Source organism: Antechinus flavipes, chromosome 4, assembly GCF_016432865.1.
Source record: "Antechinus flavipes isolate AdamAnt ecotype Samford, QLD, Australia chromosome 4, AdamAnt_v2, whole genome shotgun sequence".
Classification (NCBI taxonomy): domain Eukaryota; kingdom Metazoa; phylum Chordata; class Mammalia; order Dasyuromorphia; family Dasyuridae; genus Antechinus; species Antechinus flavipes.
In genome coordinates this window covers 444,919,514-444,938,670 of record NC_067401.1, presented here as the reverse complement: position 1 = coordinate 444,938,670, position 19,157 = coordinate 444,919,514, and the positions used below count along the sequence as shown (strand labels likewise).

The window sequence follows — 19,157 nt, the reverse complement described above, 5'->3', positions numbered from 1 at the left end:
ATTTGGCCCTCTTCTGAAACGTGCCTTGGCTGGACCTCGGGCAGAGCCAATCATTGACTTCAATTTGGTTGACTTCCGGAGTTAAGGATTTTTGTTCTTTTGAAAGGTGTCAGTTTTTAGTGAAATTTTTGCAGATTATCTTTTAGTTTTTAATAAGATCGTTTGTATTCCTGAAAAGATAGCTATTTCCAATATAAAGTGCCGCACATTTTCAAGTTAGTCAAATAAGGTTATCCAAAGTTAAACAAGTGCCTTTTTGATCTTTCTTGTGTTTTCTTTAACAATTTTCATCAGGTCAAAATGTAACTAGAAGTCAGAAATATGAAATGAATAGCATAAAAGACATTGAATGTAAGAATTTGAAGCATATGTAATATCAGTATAATTCAGTGATGATATATTTCTGAAGGCAAAAGTATATTTAATAAATATGAAAATCACTTTGCTGCATTAAGTCTGAATGTCACTTTCCTCAAATATTTCATGACTAAAGTCTGAAGAGAATATTATTTTACAACTCTATGTAATTATGTTTTAATAAATACTTTTCTAAAGTTTTTCACCTTCAAGTGATGTGTATGCTTTACCATTGCCTTGCATCAAACCAATAATGAAACACACAGCAGATTTTGAAGTTAAGTCTTTTGAAGACCGAGTTAGCACTCTGGATGCCTTAGAATTAGCTGGAGTCAGGATAAGCAAGGATAAGATCCCTTGGTCTTAAGGGATAGAGGTGAAGGGGATGGATGCAGGATCTCCACAACCTCCCTTCTACCTTCAAAGTGACTCTGGCTTGTCTTACTCCACCCCCTAATCCCTCCTACAATTCTCTGTATACATCAAAAGACTGAGCCAGCACAGAGTACTGGGAAGGGCCATTTTCCAAACATATGCTAATAAAGTATTGTCCAATTGGTAATTAGCCTTAAGTGCTTGGTTGTCCTATTCCAGTGCATCAACTCAGAGTTTCAGCCTTTTACAAAGTCCTAGAAAAAAGCAACTGAGAATAGGACTTCCTGTATTATAAAGTGGTGGTCATTAAAATCATTTGATACTGGCTAAGAAATTGAGTGGTAGATCCGTGGAATAATTTAGGGTCTCAAGACACAGCAGTCAGTGACTACTAATTTAGTGTTTGATTAACCCAAAGACTCCAGCTTCTGGGAAAAGTACTCACTTTTTGAGACTAGAACTTCACTTCTGAGTGATGAATGCCTGCCCAAGTATCTAGAACACAGCTGTTCTTGTAAAATTCATCATTTGAACATTTTCTGTAAAATCAGCACAGAATGGAATGCCAGCTCAGTTGTTTTCATATGGCTTCATCATTCCCCAGTTTAAGATAGGAATCCTATACCAAGGGTATCCAAATGGATATATGATAAACATCAGAAATTATAAAAGCAATGGAGAAATTAACCTTTCCGATCTATGGGTAAGAAGATAGTTCATGACTAAAGTGAAAGGAAATGATATAATGGACAATTACATGAAATTTTATAAGTTTACATGAACAGATCTAATATAAAAATTAGGGGAGGGGTTAAGTGGGGTCTTTACAACATAGTACTTCAATAAAGCTATTTCAAGGTTTATATGCACATATCTATATATTTAACAAATTTATAAGAGTAAGCCATTTCTGAGTAGATAAATGGTCAAAGGATATGAACAAGGAAATTTTTTTTTAAACTATTTTTAAAACATGCATGGATAATTTTTCAAGATTGACTCTTGCATAGCCTTGTGTTTCAAATTCTTTCCCCCTTCTCTAGATGGCAAGCAATCCAATATATGTTATATATGTTAAAATGTTTTAATATGTATAAACATTTATACAATTCTTTTGCTGCACAAGAAAAATCAGATCAAAAAGGAAAGAAAATGAGTAAGAAAACAATTCAAGTGAACAACATCAAATAGAGTGAGAATGTTATGTTGTGATCCACATTCAGTTTCCATAGACATCTTTCTGGGTGTAGATGGTTCTCTTCATCACAAGATCATTGGAACTGGCATCAATCATCTCATTGTTGGAAAGGGCCACATCCATCAGAATTGATCATTGTATAGTCTTCTTGTTGCTGTGTATAATGATCTGGTTTTGCTCATTGCACTTAGCATCAGTTCCTGTAAGTCTCTCCAGGGGGCTCTGAAATCATCCTGTTGGTCATTTCTTATAGAATAATAATATTCCATAACATTCATATACCATAATTTATTCAGCCATTCTCCAACTGATGGGCATCTGTGGTGATCTTTTTCTTCTAGCCCGGTTAGCTTAGAGGTCTATCTCTCTGCTTGGTTCCAAGAGCTCCCTCCAAATGTCGCCAAATCCAAAGGTTTTGTCCTTCAACCTCTGCCTCTGCTTTCTTTAGCCTCCAGCCAGCTCCACTCTTCATGTCATTCTGGTGAAATCTCTCAAAGTGCTCTCTATCTGCACCAGAGTGCTCCAGAGTCCAGCTGAACTCTCTTCTGCGACCAGCCAGCCAAGTGGAAAATATATTCTCTCTTGCCTTGCCTCGGAGAGAGGGTTTCTGGCGTAATTCCGCTGAAATCTGACCGAGAGCCTCCGTCTGTTTCTTTTATACAAGAGGGATGAATTGTGGGATACGAGAGAGAGGGATTATGGGTTTTCTCCCATAGTGCTCTCTGGCCCTAAGAGCTTTAAGGGAGGTGTGAATTCCCAAAGTTACAAAGTTTACTTTGTGAAGCTGGCATACTTGTGAACTCCAATGAGTAAAGGTGCAAACACAAGCATTGTACTAATTAGTTCTACTTAGTACCTTGTTTCAGGTTCTGCCCAAAACATCTTCTTGTAAGATTAGATCAACTCTAATTAGTTAGCAGTTTGTAAAGATTCCAACAGGCATCCACTCAAGTTTCCAGTTTCTTAACACTACAAAAAGGGCCGCCACAAATATTTTTGTACATGTGGGTCCCGTTCCCTCCTTTAAAAGCTCTTTGGGATATAAGTCTAGTAGAAACACTGCACAGTTTGATAACTTTTTAAGCATAATTCCAAATTGCTCTCCAGAATGGCTAGATGCATTCACAGTTCCACCAACAATGTATAATTGCCCCAGTTTTCCCACATCCCCTCCAACATTCTGCATTATCTTTTCCTGTCATCTTAGCCAATCTGAGAAGTGTGTAGTGGTATTTCAGAGTTGTCTTAATTTGCATTTCTCTGATTAATAGTGATTTAGAGCACCTATTTCATATGACTAGAAGTGGTTTTAATTTCTTCATCTGAACATTGTTCATATCTTTTGATCATTTATCAATTGGAGAATGGCTTGAATTCTTATAAATTTGAGTCAATTCTCTATTTTAGAAATGAGCCCTTTATCAGAACCCTTAAATGTAAAAATATTTTCCCAGTTTATTGCTTCTCTTCTGATCTTCTCTGCATTAGTTTTGTTTGTATAAAAACATTTTAACTTAATATAATCAAAATTATCTATTTGGTGTTCAATTATGAATTCCAGTTCTTTGGACACAAATTCCTTCTCCACAGATCTGAGAGGTAAACTATCCTATGTTCTCCTAATTTGCTTATAAAATCACTCTTTATGTCTAAGTCATGAACCCATTTTGACCTTATTTTGGTATGTGATGTTAGGTGTGGGTGAACAAAGAGTTTTCAAAGGAAGAAATCTAAACTATCAATCATAAGAGAAAAAACAATTCATTAAATTAGAGAAATGCAAATTAAGCTTCTTTGAAATTCTATCTCACACTCAGGCAAAGATGAGAAAAGGAAAATACCAGAATGTTGGGAAAACAGTACATAAATGTTGACAGGATTTTGAATTGCTCCAGCTATTCTGTGAATAATTTGTAAAATTATACCTTGAATTACTATCCTGCATCCTCTTTGACCCAGCTAAGCCATTACTAGGCCCATACTCCAAAAATATCAGAAGAAAAGGAGTTGTATATGCAAAAATAAAGCATCTCTTTTTGTGGTAATGAAAAATTAAAAACTAAAAGTGGTGTCCATTTGGTGAATGAGCAAGTAAGTTGTGCTATATGATTGAAATTGAAAATTGTTATAACGCTAAATGGACAATTTCAAAATCAACTAAAAAAACTTATGAATTGACAGAGCATAGTGAACAGAACCGATTTATAAAATAAATTTTTATAGAAAAACACTGAAAGAACCTTAGAATTTTAATCAATGAAATAATTAACCACAAATACAAATGAATGAGGGACATCGAGGTTATGCAATGAATAGAACACAAGCCCTGGAGTCAGGAGGACCCCAGTTCAAACTGGGCTTCAGACAGTCTTTGTGACCTTGGCCAATTCACTTAATCTTAATTGCCTCCCCCCTAAAAATAAAATTAAATGCCTTGGGGTAACAAAAAGATGAATTTGATCTTTTTTTCCCCCATGGCTAATATCGAGTTTGGTGGGGTTTTGGTTTTGGGGTGGATTAGGTTTTTTTGCTGAACTAGTTATATATTGAGGATTTGGAATCTTTTTTTTTTTGTTTGTTTAACTGGAGTAGTAGGAGGGACTGATTAATTTTTTAAATACTTATATGAAAAAGATTTGAGAAGAAGTAATAGCAAATCATTGTCATTCCTCAATTTAGCATTTAAGGCTGTTAACTGGCTATATCCAAAATCCAAATTGACCTTCAACCTCCTGTCATATTTTCCATTCTAGCCAAGCTGCTCTTCCTACCATTGGCCACCTCTGCTATTCAATGCCTACAAATATGATTGCATTTGCTCTGGCTCTTGTTGGTTACCACTCGGCTAATTTTTCCACTTTTCCAAATCTTTGATATTAAGGATACATATATGATAAATGACAGGCTTTAATAAGGGATATTTACATGTTTGTTTTGTCCTTTGAGGAAGGGTGTCTAGACCTGTGTCTTCATTTATGTGAGGAACTCTGTTATAGAAATAAGCTCCATTTCTAAAGATTGTAAGTTACAGATAAATGAGGATGAGCAGTAGAGGGGACCCTGAGAGATTTGATGAATTGCCCCTAATTATAAAGATTGGAGTGGCCTTAGAATGGGTCTTTCCTCAACCCACTGTCACTCCATTCTCGAAAATATAACTGACGGAATTTGATATAGGAAAGGCAGATAGTGAGTACTCTAATAGAATTTAGAAGGGAGCATTAACAGTTGTGAAATGAAATTCAGTCTAGAAGAATTTACCAAGAATTCAAGACGTTTACACCTGAGCTGGGATTTGAATGGAAGAGAAGGATTTAAATAAGCATTCACATGGGACTGCTGTTCAAATAGATATCATTTGGTAACTATAGGGATGAAAGGGGAGAAGGATGACTAATAGTCAATTTTGTCTATAGAATGAAATGTTTATAAAAAGGACCCATGAAATACTGCCAGACTGGTAGATTAGTGTCCAAACTGTGGAAGATTTGAAATCCCTTGATAAGGAATTAGTATTTTGTGCTATAAACCGCTGAAGAGTCCGGAGCACCGGGTGAGGCCGGATTAGTATTACCATGCTTTTACACTCTGAATTCTGTGAAAGTAGATTGGAGCCTCCAGAGACAAGCCCTAGTTAGGCTGCTAAAATGGTCCAACGATGCACACAACAGCATCAGCGCTCAGAGCAGATCGTCTCTGGCCTTTGAACCAGTGCCTGGGAGGTTTTGTGAGGCATGTAGAGGTAGGTGTGCCCAGGGCCACCTTTCAGAATCGGAACCTCGTGTTCCTGACCCGAGACTTGCTGTTTCAAAACCTATGTATCTACCTGGTCGTCCAGGACCGCGTCCGGAACGAAGCTGCCTAAGGGCCATAGATGTAGAAGGGGAGAGGACCGTGGCATTTAGGGAAGAGGAGAGTGGGAGGTCAAGTGATACTGGTACTAAGTAACAGAGTCAGGATTTGAACCCAGGCTGTTTCCGTTATGTCCCACTGCCTCTCCAGGAATGGGGGGGGGAGGGGAGAGGAGAGGGAAAGAGGGGGTAAATTTGGGGAGAAGGAGGAAGAGATGCAATTGATTAAGTGAAAACACTCAGCATAAGAGTAGAGGGCCTTAGAGAGGAAGCCTAACGCCGCAGAAGGGGGCGCCCAAAGACAAACAAGCTACGAAGCACTACGCATTTATTAAGCTCTTATGGCATGCCGGCACAGTCCACTTCCCACAAAACCGGTCAGTTCCACAGCTCGGGGAATAATCCTTCCTGGGCTTCCAAAACGCGGCCCGGTTCCGGGACGCAGAGAAGTCTGGCCAGCATCGGAGGGTCAAAGGCCAGGGACTCACTGACTAGAACCTAGTGAAAGGTACGAGTCCGCCGCCTTTGGAGAAGGCTGGGCTTTCCTGAAGCCCCACCTCCGTCCCAGGGACGAAGCTTCCCGGACTTGGGACCCCGCCCCCTGGGGCGGTGCTTCTTTAATCAGCTCAGCCTCTTCTCCCTCTCCAGGAAGGATTGCCTTAGTTTGCTAGATCTGAGGGAGCGAGGTTACTCCTCCAGAAACACTCCTCTGGGGGGCGGGGTTTCCATTAGACCACACCTCCTGTTAGGGGAGGGGCTCTCCGGACCCTGGGAGCCCGCCCCCTGGGGCGGCCCTCTATCAGTTCAGCCTCTTCTCCCTCCCAAGAAAGAAGGCTTGCCTTGGCTTCGTGGACCTGAGACAGCGAGGTTTCTCCACCAGGGGGAGAGACCCGGGCATTCTGGAGGCGGGGTTTCCTCTCCAAATTAGGAGGCAACTCCGCTGGGGGCGGGGCCTCCAACCCTGTTGCTGAATCCTTTAGGTCCTGACCCCTTTGGGGATTTTGGAGGACCGTTTGCCGTTTCCATTTTTCAGCTTATTTTACAGACGAGGAAACCGAGGCAGACAGGAATAAGTGACTCGCCCGGGTCACAAAGCTAATTAAGTGTCTGAGGCTGGATTTGAAATGAAAAAGAATCTTCCTGACTTCAAGCCCAGTATTCCATCTACTCCGCTACCTAACTGCTCTTCCTAGTTCCCCAGGCTACTCTGCCCCTCTCCAGGGAGCGATTTTAAGAGCAGGGGTTCCTCCCACCTAAGAGGTGGGATCAAAGTATCGGCGGGGACGAGGCTTAACCTGTTGAGAGTCATCCCGCCCTCCAAAAGGCGGGGCTATCCAGTTCGGCCTCCCCTTCCCCACACACGAACACACCTCCTCAGGGGGCGGGGCTTCTCCTGACTGGGCCGTCTGTCTCTTATCTCACTCTCTGTCTCTTTCTTTCTCTCTCCATAAGGGACGGAACTTCCGGCCCTGGGCAGTCTGAAGAGGTGAGGCTTCTTCAGTTGTGTGGCTCTTCCCACCGAAGGGGCAGGGTTTCCTACTTTCTCACTTCCCATGGGGGTGGGGCTTCTCTGGAGTGGGAGGTACCAGGGGCAGGGCTTCCCCCAGTTGATGGGCGGGGCCTTCCCGCTTTAGCCCCTTTCCCGGAGGGCGGGGCTTCTCGGGCTCCCTGCAATCGGGGGCCTCACCGGGCGGGCGGGGCCGCTCCAGCTCGGCCACTTCCGGCTTTACGCCTCCCGGAGAGGGAGCTGAAGAAGAGGAGGCGGATCCGGTTCGAGATCGCGGCGGGATCCTAGCCGGGCTCTCGCATACCGCCATGGCCGCTGAGGAGAAGGACCCACTGGGCTACTTTGCTGCCTACGGCGGCAGTAGCAACTCCGGGTCGTCGTCGTCCTCGTCTTCAGAGGACAGCGAGCCGGAGGAGACGGGCCGAGTGACCAGGGAGCCGGCCAAGCCGGCCACGGGGGGCGGCGCGGCAGGGGGGATGCGGCTGCCCAAGCCGGACGAGCTGTTCCGGAGCGTGTCCCGGCCGGCTTTCCTCTACAACCCGCTTAACAAGCAGATTGACTGGGAGCGGCATGTCCGGAAGGCGCCCGAAGAGGTGAGAAGCCCAGGTTGGCGGACCCAGCTCACCGAACACCAAACCCATTCTGTGGAGGGTAAAACCGAGGCTAACCCCAGACCTCCCCTAGCAGCAGGGAGGAAACTGAGGCTGGGGTCACCTGGGGAGGAGGGACAGAGTTGAGCTGCAAACCCAGCGCTCTTTCCCAAGACTCCCCATCCTTCTGGGGTCTCTGGCTTGACTCGTTGCCCTTTCCCCAGAGTCATCTTGAGAGTTGGGGTCCCCTGATGGGGGAGGTCCTTGACATCGCCAATGTCCCCTAACTCGAACACTCAGGGCTTCTTGAATCCCGAAGTCTCGGGGAGGGTTAGCGCTGGTTTGTGAGTATCCCCGAAGCGCGATTTCTGGAGCGCCTCCGGCGCCATTCAGGGGTTCCGGGGGACACTGGGGTGGAGGAGGGGGTTCCGAGAGCCGCTCTCACCCCGGTGACTTTGCTCCACAGCCCCCCAAGGAGTTCCGAGCCTGGAAGAACAACGCCGTGCCGCCCCCCGAGTCGTACGGAGTCAAAGAGAAGAAGCCACCGCCTCCTCCCGAACTGGACATGGCCATCAAGTGGTCCAGCATGTACGAGGACAACGGGGACGATGCCCCCCAGAATGCTCAAAAAGTGAAGTTACTGCCTGAAGGAGAGGAGACTCTGGAGTCAGGTACGGGGTGGGGGGGGAGGCAGGGTTGTGAGGAAGACGAGGAAACTCGCGCTTCCGACCGGGAGAAAGAGGGGGATCCGATGCCGCTCGCGAGCGCCGGGTTCTAGGAGCCACAACTTCCACCGCGTGTAGTTTGCGCGCGGAATGAATGGGAGGTAAGCCCATTGTTGGACTGAAAGGCAGCTTGGAAATCGCTTGGAACAACCTCTCCCAGTTTACCGAGGAGGAACCTGAAGTCCAAAGTAAAGAGCGGAGTCAAGCTCTGAACCACAGATCTGAATCCCAAACCCAAGATCTGATTCCCAAATCGGCACCATTCCTGGGTGCCACAAGCGCTTCTGTCTTTGGCTTCTCCGAGTGATTTATGATAGTCTTCAGATTTTGGCGTTTTGCAATATGAGATTTACATTGAGCTGATATTAAAGTGATGGGCTGAAGTCCAAGGGCACTGTTAGGGGTCATTATGATCTCTTCCATAGATAAAGAGATGTTCTATAATTAAAGTGACACAATTATTTATTCTTTCCTTGTGATTGCAACTGTGAAAAACTAAAGCCACCTTTTTACATTAAAGCAGTTGTACTAAGATTAGGATAGGGGGAAAAAGTGAACTTAGCTGAGCATCACTCCAAATAGTAACAGGAAGATAGTGACAATAGCATCTATCCTAGACTGAGAAAAACTTTCATTATTTTTTAAACCAGATCTCAAGCCATTTTGAAATGAAGGACTTCCTTTGTTCTCGTCATTCCTATAGGTCGATATTAAAAGGAGGCAACTGAGACAACCTGTCTCCCTCTTTCATATTCTAGCCTGCTTTCTATTTTCCTGAGAACATCCAAGGCACATGAATAATTGACGCTCAGTACATTGAGAAACACTTTTGACAAATGGACAATCTCCATAGAAATGTAAAGAGTTTAGCTGAAGTGGGCTATTTATATAGCTACAATGTCTTGTTCTTTTAAAAATTATAAAATGCCCTGTAGGATAAGCAGAGCCTGTGGAGTCTGATCTCTTGGAAACTGCTGGGAAGCAGCTCTATCTCTATAATAAAGGTTCTAAGCCTGAGGTTTTATAATAAAAGGCTGTAGTTCTGAGGCCAGAGATGGCCTGAATTATATCAAAAGAAAGACCAGAAAGTTGGATTTCTCCCAATTGGGGGCTTTCAATATGCTGCAGGCAGATAGCTGGGAAAATTGTACCTTTTTCCTCTTTATCATTCTTCTGCATTCTTGAGAAATTCAGAACTCCGTGCTTCCTACAAGAACAGACAAAAACAGGAGAGTTCTATTTAATCAGTATAAAGATTTTTCATAAGATTAACTATTAGTCCTAAAAAAATTAGTTTCTGAATAACTACACTTACATAGCACTTGAAGATTTGCAAAGCACTTTACAAATATTTCATTTTCTTCCCACAACAACCCTGGAAGGGTTATTGTTATTTATTCCTGTTTTACATATGTGGAAACTCAGGCAAACAGGTTAATGATTTGCCATGGATCATACAGCTAGTAAATATATGAGACTGGATTTGAACTCAGGTCTTCCATGAGTCTGGTAATGGATCTGTAGTTAAATCAACAAATATTAGGTCCCTACTGTGTGCCTGGTACTATTTACACACTGGGGATGCAAATAAAAAAAATGAAACTGTCTCTACTCTGAAGATGCTTACATTTTGTTTGAGGTACATAACATGTACATATTTTTAGGCATTCATATGTTTTCCTGGAATCAACAGGAAGATGTGAGAGTGATCCATAGAGGAGAATGGCAATGGAGGAGATATTATTATATGATTAAAGAAATAGACTTTGTTAATGAATGAAGCACAATTTCACTTTGCATCACTTCATACAAGTCTTTCCAAATCTCTCTGTGTTTTGGAAAGAACACTGACTTCAAAGTATGAGGACTTAAAATCAAATCTTGCCTCTTGATACTTCCTTCCTGTGTGACCTTAAATAACTGGGGCAAGTTATTTAACTTTATTGGGCCACAGTGTCTTAATTTGTAAAGTGAAGGAGCTGAACTTGAAGACATCTGAGGTTTTTTCCAGCACTAGTTCCAGATGCCAGACCCTGTGTCAAACATCTGCAATGCCACGATAAAAGGAAAGAGGCCATATCTCAAAGAATTTAGATTCAATTGGAGATAGAAAATTAAACACAAAACATATTCAGAGTATGTCATTTCTGGGATAAGGTTACTTAGAAGTGGTGATGAGGGGATCAAGCCATACTTTTCTAGCCTAATATGTTATTTCCCTTTTTTCATTCAACTGGTTTTTCATTCCTAACTGTCTCTTGACTCTGTGTTTGCACTGGCTGCCTGCTGTGCCCACAATGCACTTTTTCCATGTCTTTACCACTTAAACTACCTAGTTTCCTTCAAAATCCAGTTCAAGTGTGATTTTCTATTTTAAGCCTTTCCTGAATCTTTTCTTCTAGCTAGTAGCACCTTCTCTCCACAACATTACTTTATATATTTTACTTACAGATGTACATATTTATCTCTACTGTTAGAATATAAGCTTCTTATCTTACCTGTAAATCTTAAGATATCTTACCAGGTTTTAGTGAGTATGCATACACCTATATGAACACAGGTCAAAACGTACTCATAATACATATATGTTTGAAACCCAAAGACCCCAGCTTTTGGGAGAAGAACTCACTATTTGACAGAAAGTGCTGAGAAAATTGGAAACTAGTATGACAGAAACTAGGCATTGACCCACACCTAACACCATATACCAAGATAAGGTTGAAATGGGTTCATGATTTAGACATAAAGAATGAAATTATAAACAAATTAGAAGAACAAAGGATAGTTTACCTCTCAGATCTGTGCAGAAGGAGGAATTTGTGACCAAATAAGAACTGAAACTCATTATTAAACACCAAATATTTAATTTTGATTATATTATTTTAAAAAGACTTTGTACAAACAAAACTAATGCAGACAAGATTAGAAGGGAAGCAATAAATTGGGAAAACATGTTTACATTTAAGGGTTCTGATACATAATATGTATGCACATACTTCTACTGGTATAGAGAGATATATATGTACATTACATTAATATATTTTTATAGAAACATGTATATTATTCTACATACACAAACATATGAACATGCATGTGCACAAACAAAAGAAATCGGCACTTTTGCTATGTGAATGTTTGTTTCATTTGGTATCTCTAATTCTTCACTATTCTTCTCTCCATTTTGTGCTGGCAATTACATGTCATTAGTCTTCTTAAGCCAAAGTTATTCAAAGTTTCTTATGCAATCTTCTTTCTTATTCTTTTTGTTTATTAAAATGTTTTTCTGCTGCTGATTATGTTCACAATAAAAAGTAAAAAATTTAAAATATAGAGAAAAAAGAATATAAGCTTCTTGAGGGCAGAAACAGTTTCATTTCTGTCTTGGTATCTCCAGGATTGCATACGATGCTTGATACTTAATCAGTGCTTATTTTTTGATTGGTACAGCACTTGAGCAGAGATTAGAGGGAACCTAGGTATTCTAAAAGGCTGAATGAGGAGGAAATATCTTCTCTATTGGCGATGTGGCAGGAACATGGGCAGAGTATATCAAGAGGGGTCCGAGGTTGAGTAGATAAGAGTGAATTCTCACTATCCAAGAACTCGGGGGTCATGGGCAGACCTGGAGTGCTGGGTGTAGGGTGGGGCAGATCAGCTTTCATGAGAGATGTCCAGAGAGGGAATGATCATGGGGCAGATTCTAAGAGGAGATGAGAGGCATAAGTAGAGAGATTGATATTTGAGACTAGAGCAAAGGAATAATGTCAGGGTGATGCTGAAGTGTGGAATGGAAGGAAAGAAAGAACTTGGACAGGAGGACCTCGACTTTGTTTCTGTGAAGTATTTGGCAGTATCCTTGGGCCAGGTGGCTTAGGAGAAAAAGAGTTTGGGAGAGACACTGAGGAGAGCAGGTTGGTGAGTCAGGCAGAGAAAGGTAAAAGGCTTGCAAAGGGAGGAGCCTGCGGTGGCAATGTTGTGTGATTTCCTTCATTGGTATTAGTAGCAGGAGCAGGAGCAAAGAATGCTGATGGTGGAAGAACCCCCAACCTGCGGTTTGGGGAAGAATGCAAGTGTCAGGCAACTCAAGGGGAGAAGATAGTGTCAAATTGGCCTGATTAACAGTAGGAGAAAGCTTTTGAAGGCACAGAATCAAGGCCCGAGAAGAGTTAATGGCCTGGAGAAGCAAGGAAGTGTAGTGTGGGAAGAGGTTGCTGTGAAGATGAAAAAGAGCTATAGGATGGATGGAGGGTAAAGAGAGGTCAAGAGGGATGGTCCAAGAACTAGATTTCATAGATAGTTGATGTGAACAGCCTTTGTAAGGGAAGATGAGCCCAAGAATATGACCACTGCTCTTGATCAGCTGGGAAGCAAAGCTTGCAGCCTGCCTGTCAAGGTGAAGTCCACTCTAAAAATATGGCTGCTTTTTAATCTGTCCGCTGAGTAGTTAGTAGTTGATTTTTACTAGAATTAGAATTAGATTTGAATCCCACTTTCCTTGGATCAGAACGTTTATAGTATCCCATAATAGCAAATAGAATCAATTTTTGATTTTCACTTTTCTTTCTTTAGGAGCTACAAATTTAAGCAATTGCTTGTTGACTTTGACTAGGTAGCAGTAACTCAATAAATCTTATTATTGAGTTTCTGAATTGAAAAGAATTTGACCTTCCAACAGGAAGAGGATGATTGATGCAACATCAATAGAGCAGGGTTTTTGAATTGTTCCTCAAGAAATAGTAGTCATCTGAATTGAAATAGATTTACAGATTGGTCTATATAGGCTGAACACATTTTTTGATATTCTATGTATCAACAAAATATTGGATTTTCATGTATAATCTAAAAATATACAACTTATTACCTTGCAATTACCTTTCTCACTTTATTTTGCCTCTAATAGAAATCTGAGTAGATAAGGCTGATTTAAAAACAAACTCTCTCATTATCTAGATGAATGAATCAGTTTATTATGTTGGGTCATATTTTTCCCACTTTAAAAATAGAGGTGATAATATTTACCTTATAGAGCTATTAGGAAAATGTAAAAATGAAAAGCTGATAATCTCCATTACATGAAATTGAAAAGGTTTTGCAACAATAAAATAAATGCAACTAAGATAAGATGGGAAATGATCAACTAAGGGAAAAAAAATCTTTACAACAGATACTCTAATGAAGTCTGATCTTCATGATATATGTGCTAATGCAGATATAAGATCAAATATTTCCCTAATAAATAAGTAGTCTGAGTAGTGGAACAGTTGTCAAAAAAACAGTTTAGAATCTGGTTAGTCTAATCCTTCCACTTTATGTATGAGAAATCTGAAACTCAGAGAAGACAAAGAATTTTTGCAAGGTCACATAGCTGGTAAAAGACTGGAATTCTCCTTTATATGTTATTTTCACTATACTGTGTTACTTTTTAAATTCTCTTCTATTTCCACTATTACAACTTTAGTCAATTCCTCAATATCATCCACCTACTACTCTAGTAGTCTCTTAATAGGACTTCTAACTTCATGCTATCCATCTCAAAACTGTTGCAGTAATAAACTTTCTGAAAGGTCTTTTCATGTTATTTCTCTTGCTCAGAAATTTTTCTGTAGCTCCCTATTGCCAGTTAGGTTAAGTTTAAACTCCTATGGTTTGCATTCAAGACCCTCCACTGTTGGGTACTAAGATGTCTGTTTCTAATCTTATATACTATTACTCTTTATTTCTTCAATTTTACATCCAAATTGAACCCCTCTCTTCTTTTCTCTCATGTTTTGTGCTCTTGTCTTTATACTTTTACTCATTTTGATCCCTGGAATTAAGTCCCTCCCTCTCATTTCTTTAAAACCTAACTCTTTTCCTTGAAGCTGTTCAAGTCAATGGAAGTCTGCAGTCAATAATTCTTCTCCTTTTGGTCCTCACAAAGCATTTTGTCTTGGAACTCTTCCCACTTACTTAGTTGTAGAATCTGACTGCCAGATCTCTATTTTCTGGTCTAAACTCTCTCTTTAGTTCTTCATCATCAGCTTTCCACTGGATATCTCTGCCTGGAGGGCCTATTGACATGCTAAACTCTTTCTAAAGGGGAATTCATCATCTTTTTATTTAAACCAACATTTTGTCCAGATTTGCCCATTTTCTTTTTAAAAATTGATGCCTTTTTTTTTTTTTTTATCACATTCATTTCCAAATATATTTCTTCCCCATCCCCAACTAGAAAGTCATTACAAAGGAGACAGTACCAGAAAGAATCCTGAAGGAAGAGAGGGATTTTAACACAGAGATGAGGACATGCATTCTAGCCATGTATGAGGGCCTGTTAGGATGCCCATGCCCAATGTGAGGAATAGCAGGTAATCTAGTTTGGCTGGAAGGGAGCAGTGAGGTTAGAAAAGTAGGTTTAGAGCCTGATGATAGAGGGGACTTACATGCTAGGCTGAAGAATTTTGTGGGTTCTTTGTTTTGTTTTATCTCAGATGCAATATAGAATCACTATTTGAACACAAGTGACACATGAAGGGATTTGTGTATTAGGATGATAATTGATGTGGAGATTAGATTGGAATGGGAAAGAATGGGTGCTTCCAGATCGATGTAGATTTTTCCAATGGGAAAGTGATGTTGAGACCTTGAATCTTGGGTTGGTGGCTTTGAGGTAGAATGGCCACTGTGATGGGAGGACTAAAGACTTGGTACCTAAGTGGAAACATGACCGAGTTCTTGGTGATTCCATCAACAGTAATAGGGAAGCTGGGAGGAGGGGCAAAGTTACAAGAGAAGGTGTTGAGTTCCTTTTTTGACATGTTTATTCTTGGAATATCCAAGTGGACATTTCTAACAGCACCTGGAAGTGTGAAACTGGAACTAAGGCTAATGATTGCTTAGTGCTTAATCTGTACAGAGATAATCCTTAAAATTATATCAATATTTGGAATCAAAAGAGAGCTTTTAGAGAGAAAAAGGTCTTAGGACAATGTGCACTTGAAGCATATACGTTAGGGGATAAGAGGAAGGGGAAACTGAGGAGTGATTGGATAAACGGTGGAGCCAGAGAGGGAGAACACTGTCACAAAAGCTGAATCGTGAAAGGAGGAGTACCTAAGAAGAGTCAACCCAGGGGCTTCAGAAAACGAAGGATTAAGATTTGAGAAAAGGCTGCAAGATTTAAATAATTAAACAAAATTGGCATCATAAATAATTAAGATGTCAATTGGAGAGAATTCCTGTCAGTTACTTAACATGATTTATTAAACACGCATTATGTGCCAGGAACTGTGTTAAGCATTAGGATTACAAAGAAAGGCAAAAATAATCCCTCCAGGAGCTTACATCCTAATGAGAGAAGTATATAAAAAATAGAGAGACAGTAGATGGAAGCTAATCTCAGAGTGGGAGGTGGGGGAGGATTCCTTATGGAGTGGAGCAGCCAGGGCTGTGGGGGGAGGGCAGGACACCAGGAAAGGCCTTCTGCAGAAGGTCACATTTGATATGAGTCTTGAAAGAAGCTGGGAAACTAAGGGGCAAAGAGGAGAAGCCCATTTGGGTATGGTACAGAGGCACAAAAATGAGATGGACCAGGAAAAACATCAAGTAACTGGTGGGCCCTACAGCACTTAGCTTAGAAGCTGATCATGGAAACTTGGCTGCACGGAAGTGACTTTTTAGAGTGATAATTATATGTTGGGAACACATTCTGTCACTGTATATTCTCTAGAGAAGGGAAAATGTCATGATATGAGCAATGCAAATAGTTGTCATTCAGTTGTTTCACTCTTATCCAACCCTTTGTGACCCCATTTGGGGTTTTCTCTTGGCACAGACACTGGCATGGTTTGCCATTTCCTTCTTCAGTCCATTTTACAGCTGAGGAAACTGAGGCAAACAGAGTTCAGTGACTTGCCCAAGTCACACAGCCAGATTTGAAGTCAGGAGGCCCAGCACTACTTAGCTCAGTACCAGGAACAAAGTATGCTGTGGATTGATTGTGCATCAACTCCTAATTGTGAGTCACTCACTCTGAACCCAAAGTATAAAGTGGTTTGTTCCCTCGATTTTATATTTTTATTATGAATAGAAGAACAAGTTAAATTAAAGAATGTTTCATTTAAAGTTACAAGGGCAGCACAGTACAAAGAAAAGAAGGCTGACTCAGTGGGTCAAGATTCAAATCCTGTTTCTGCCTGTGTGGCCTGAATTGGATCTTTATATGTTTCTATGTCTCTGATTCGTCATCTGGACTGAGCGCCTCTGAGGTCCCTTCCAACTGTAGATCAGTGATCCTTGGAGAAGAATATCCTTGAAGAAGTATCTAGTATAATGGGGGAAAGGACTTGAATTTAGAATTGGGAGACCTGAGTTCAAATCTTGTTCTCTTAGTTAGGCAAGGCACTTCCTGTCTCTTCATCAACAGTAGAATGAAAGGGGCTGTACTAGAAAAGCTCCTTCCAGCTCTAGATGACTAATGGTTAAGTAAAGAGTATCTTATTATTGTAAATAGTCATCCTGATCACTCTACTGTCCTGCAAATGCATATTGTATAATGTTATGTAAGTTAACTATAAGCTAAGATGGGGGAAAGGGTAGAAAGCTTTTTAATTTCCTGGCAATGACCTTAAAATTACACTGTTATAAATAATTTACTCTGGGTGCTTAAAATACTTCAAATGAAAGGTTTCCTTGTTTTCATATTTTACTTAGTAAAGGAACATGTTTTCAGTTTTTGCAAATTAGCTTTGGGAGGTAATTTAGCCACTGTAGTCATGAATATGTAGGGGAATAGTAATGGAATTTCTGGTGTGAACTATATATATTCACAATTACTAATCAAAACAATTTTCTTTTTTAAAGATGATGAAAAAGATGAACCTACTTCAAAAAAACGTAAAGTGGAAACTGAACAAGGAAAAAAGAAAAAGTAAGAGAGAATGTGTACCCTGAACAGTGGAGTGAGCAATGTGCTGTTCGTAATCCAGACAGTGTTGGGACATTTAAATTTCCATAAAGCATCTTCCCTTTTGGAAAGCACACAAGTTAGTCCGGCATCAGAAACTTTTCCACTGAAGAATTAAAGTTTCATTAAAAACTCATAATTATTGCAAATATTGTGACTTTGTGATTGTGAAAATTATCATTCTTGGTGGAAACACCAGGGCCCTCACAAAATTAGTGGTTTGCTCCAAGAATTTTATCATTTGTTGACCTGCCATTGTTTTTTGGAATCTTTTCTAACAAAGTGTATTTTAAAAGTAAATATATTGTATGTGTACTGTGAACTGATGAGGTGCTTTTCCAAAATGTTTGTACAGTGTAAATAGATCATGAAAATAAAATTACTTATTCAATATTATTAGCATCATTACCTCATTTTAAATTCATAACTGACAAAATTCAAGTTGGTGGCTGCCATCAATGTCCAGTTTCTATGGTGCTGTCCACAGAAATGTTTAGTTCAGTTCAACAGACATTTATTAGACACCTGTATGAAGAGCACTGTATGATTTTAGATGAGGTAGGAAAAGTTCCTTAAGAACAGGGAGTGTTTCATTTTTGTCTTTATATTCCCAGAATTTACCACATTTCTATATTAGCCATATTCATAAAGAGGTATATCTCAGTCTGTCACTATTAGGGGATGAATTTCATCCTGAGTCCCCTGGAATTGTGGCTGGACATTGTATTGATAAAAGTTCCTAATTCTTTCAAAGTTGTTTGTCTTTACAATATTGTCACTATTTGTGACCAACCTGTGGCAGAGCATTCTGAGTTCACCTTGGTCTGATCAGCCCCAGTCAGACAGGCTGTAACTGAACTCTTATCGTAAGTGGTGTCATTATGGTTCTCTTAGAGAACAAAGGACAACAACTAAACAATTTAGAAACCTAAGGGTTTAAGTTCTAATCATTTGCCACCCCAAAAAGCTCCTATCGATATTTTTGTACTTCAGTACAGTTTGTTTTACCGAATACTAATCACTCCATTTACAAGAAAACCCTAAATGGGGTCACTGAGAGTGGGATATGATTAGAATGACTGATCAGTGAAATTCAGGTGTGTGTTTTTCTCTCCTTAGCCCAGTTTAGATAAGAGTGGGATTCAAGTGTTTCTCTTTATACCTTCCTCTTTTTTTTCATAGATTTCTATTTGTAAATCCTGATTATGTAAGCTAATTTTCCTCATCCTTCCTCTCCCACCCCCTGCCTAGTGTATTCTTTCCCTCCCTTTCCATTCTACTGTTAAAATCATCAAAACATACCAGAACCATTCCCAAATCCTCTAATTGGAGTCACTCTAGAATCCATGAAAAGATTCTCAGGGGAAATAGATATATCTCCCATGAGAAAATTTAAATCATTTAGTTCCTTATGATTATTCACTTATAAGCTTATCTTTTTATGTTTCTCTTGACTCCTGTGTTTGTACTTCAAAGTGTCTTTATAGTACTGGTCTTTTCATCAGGAATGCTTGGAAATTTTCTATTTCATTAAAGGTCCATTTTCTCCCCTGTAACATTTTACTGTTTTGTTAGATACATTATTATTGGTCATAAGCCTATATTCTTTG

The 19,157-nt window shown here is 40.2% G+C and overlaps 1 protein-coding gene across 1 annotated transcript; it reads left to right on the top strand.

Moving 5' to 3' along the window:
* The first annotated feature begins 7,494 nt into the window (after positions 1–7,494).
* C4H1orf52 (chromosome 4 C1orf52 homolog) lies at positions 7,495–17,943 on the top strand. Its single transcript, XM_051999245.1, has 3 exons — positions 7,495–7,881; positions 8,345–8,549; positions 17,445–17,943. The coding sequence occupies exons 1-3, from the start codon at positions 7,597–7,599 to the stop codon at positions 17,513–17,515; spliced, it is 561 nt and encodes a 186-aa protein (XP_051855205.1). The 5' UTR covers positions 7,495–7,596; the 3' UTR covers positions 17,516–17,943.
* The last annotated feature ends 1,214 nt before the right edge of the window (positions 17,944–19,157 follow it).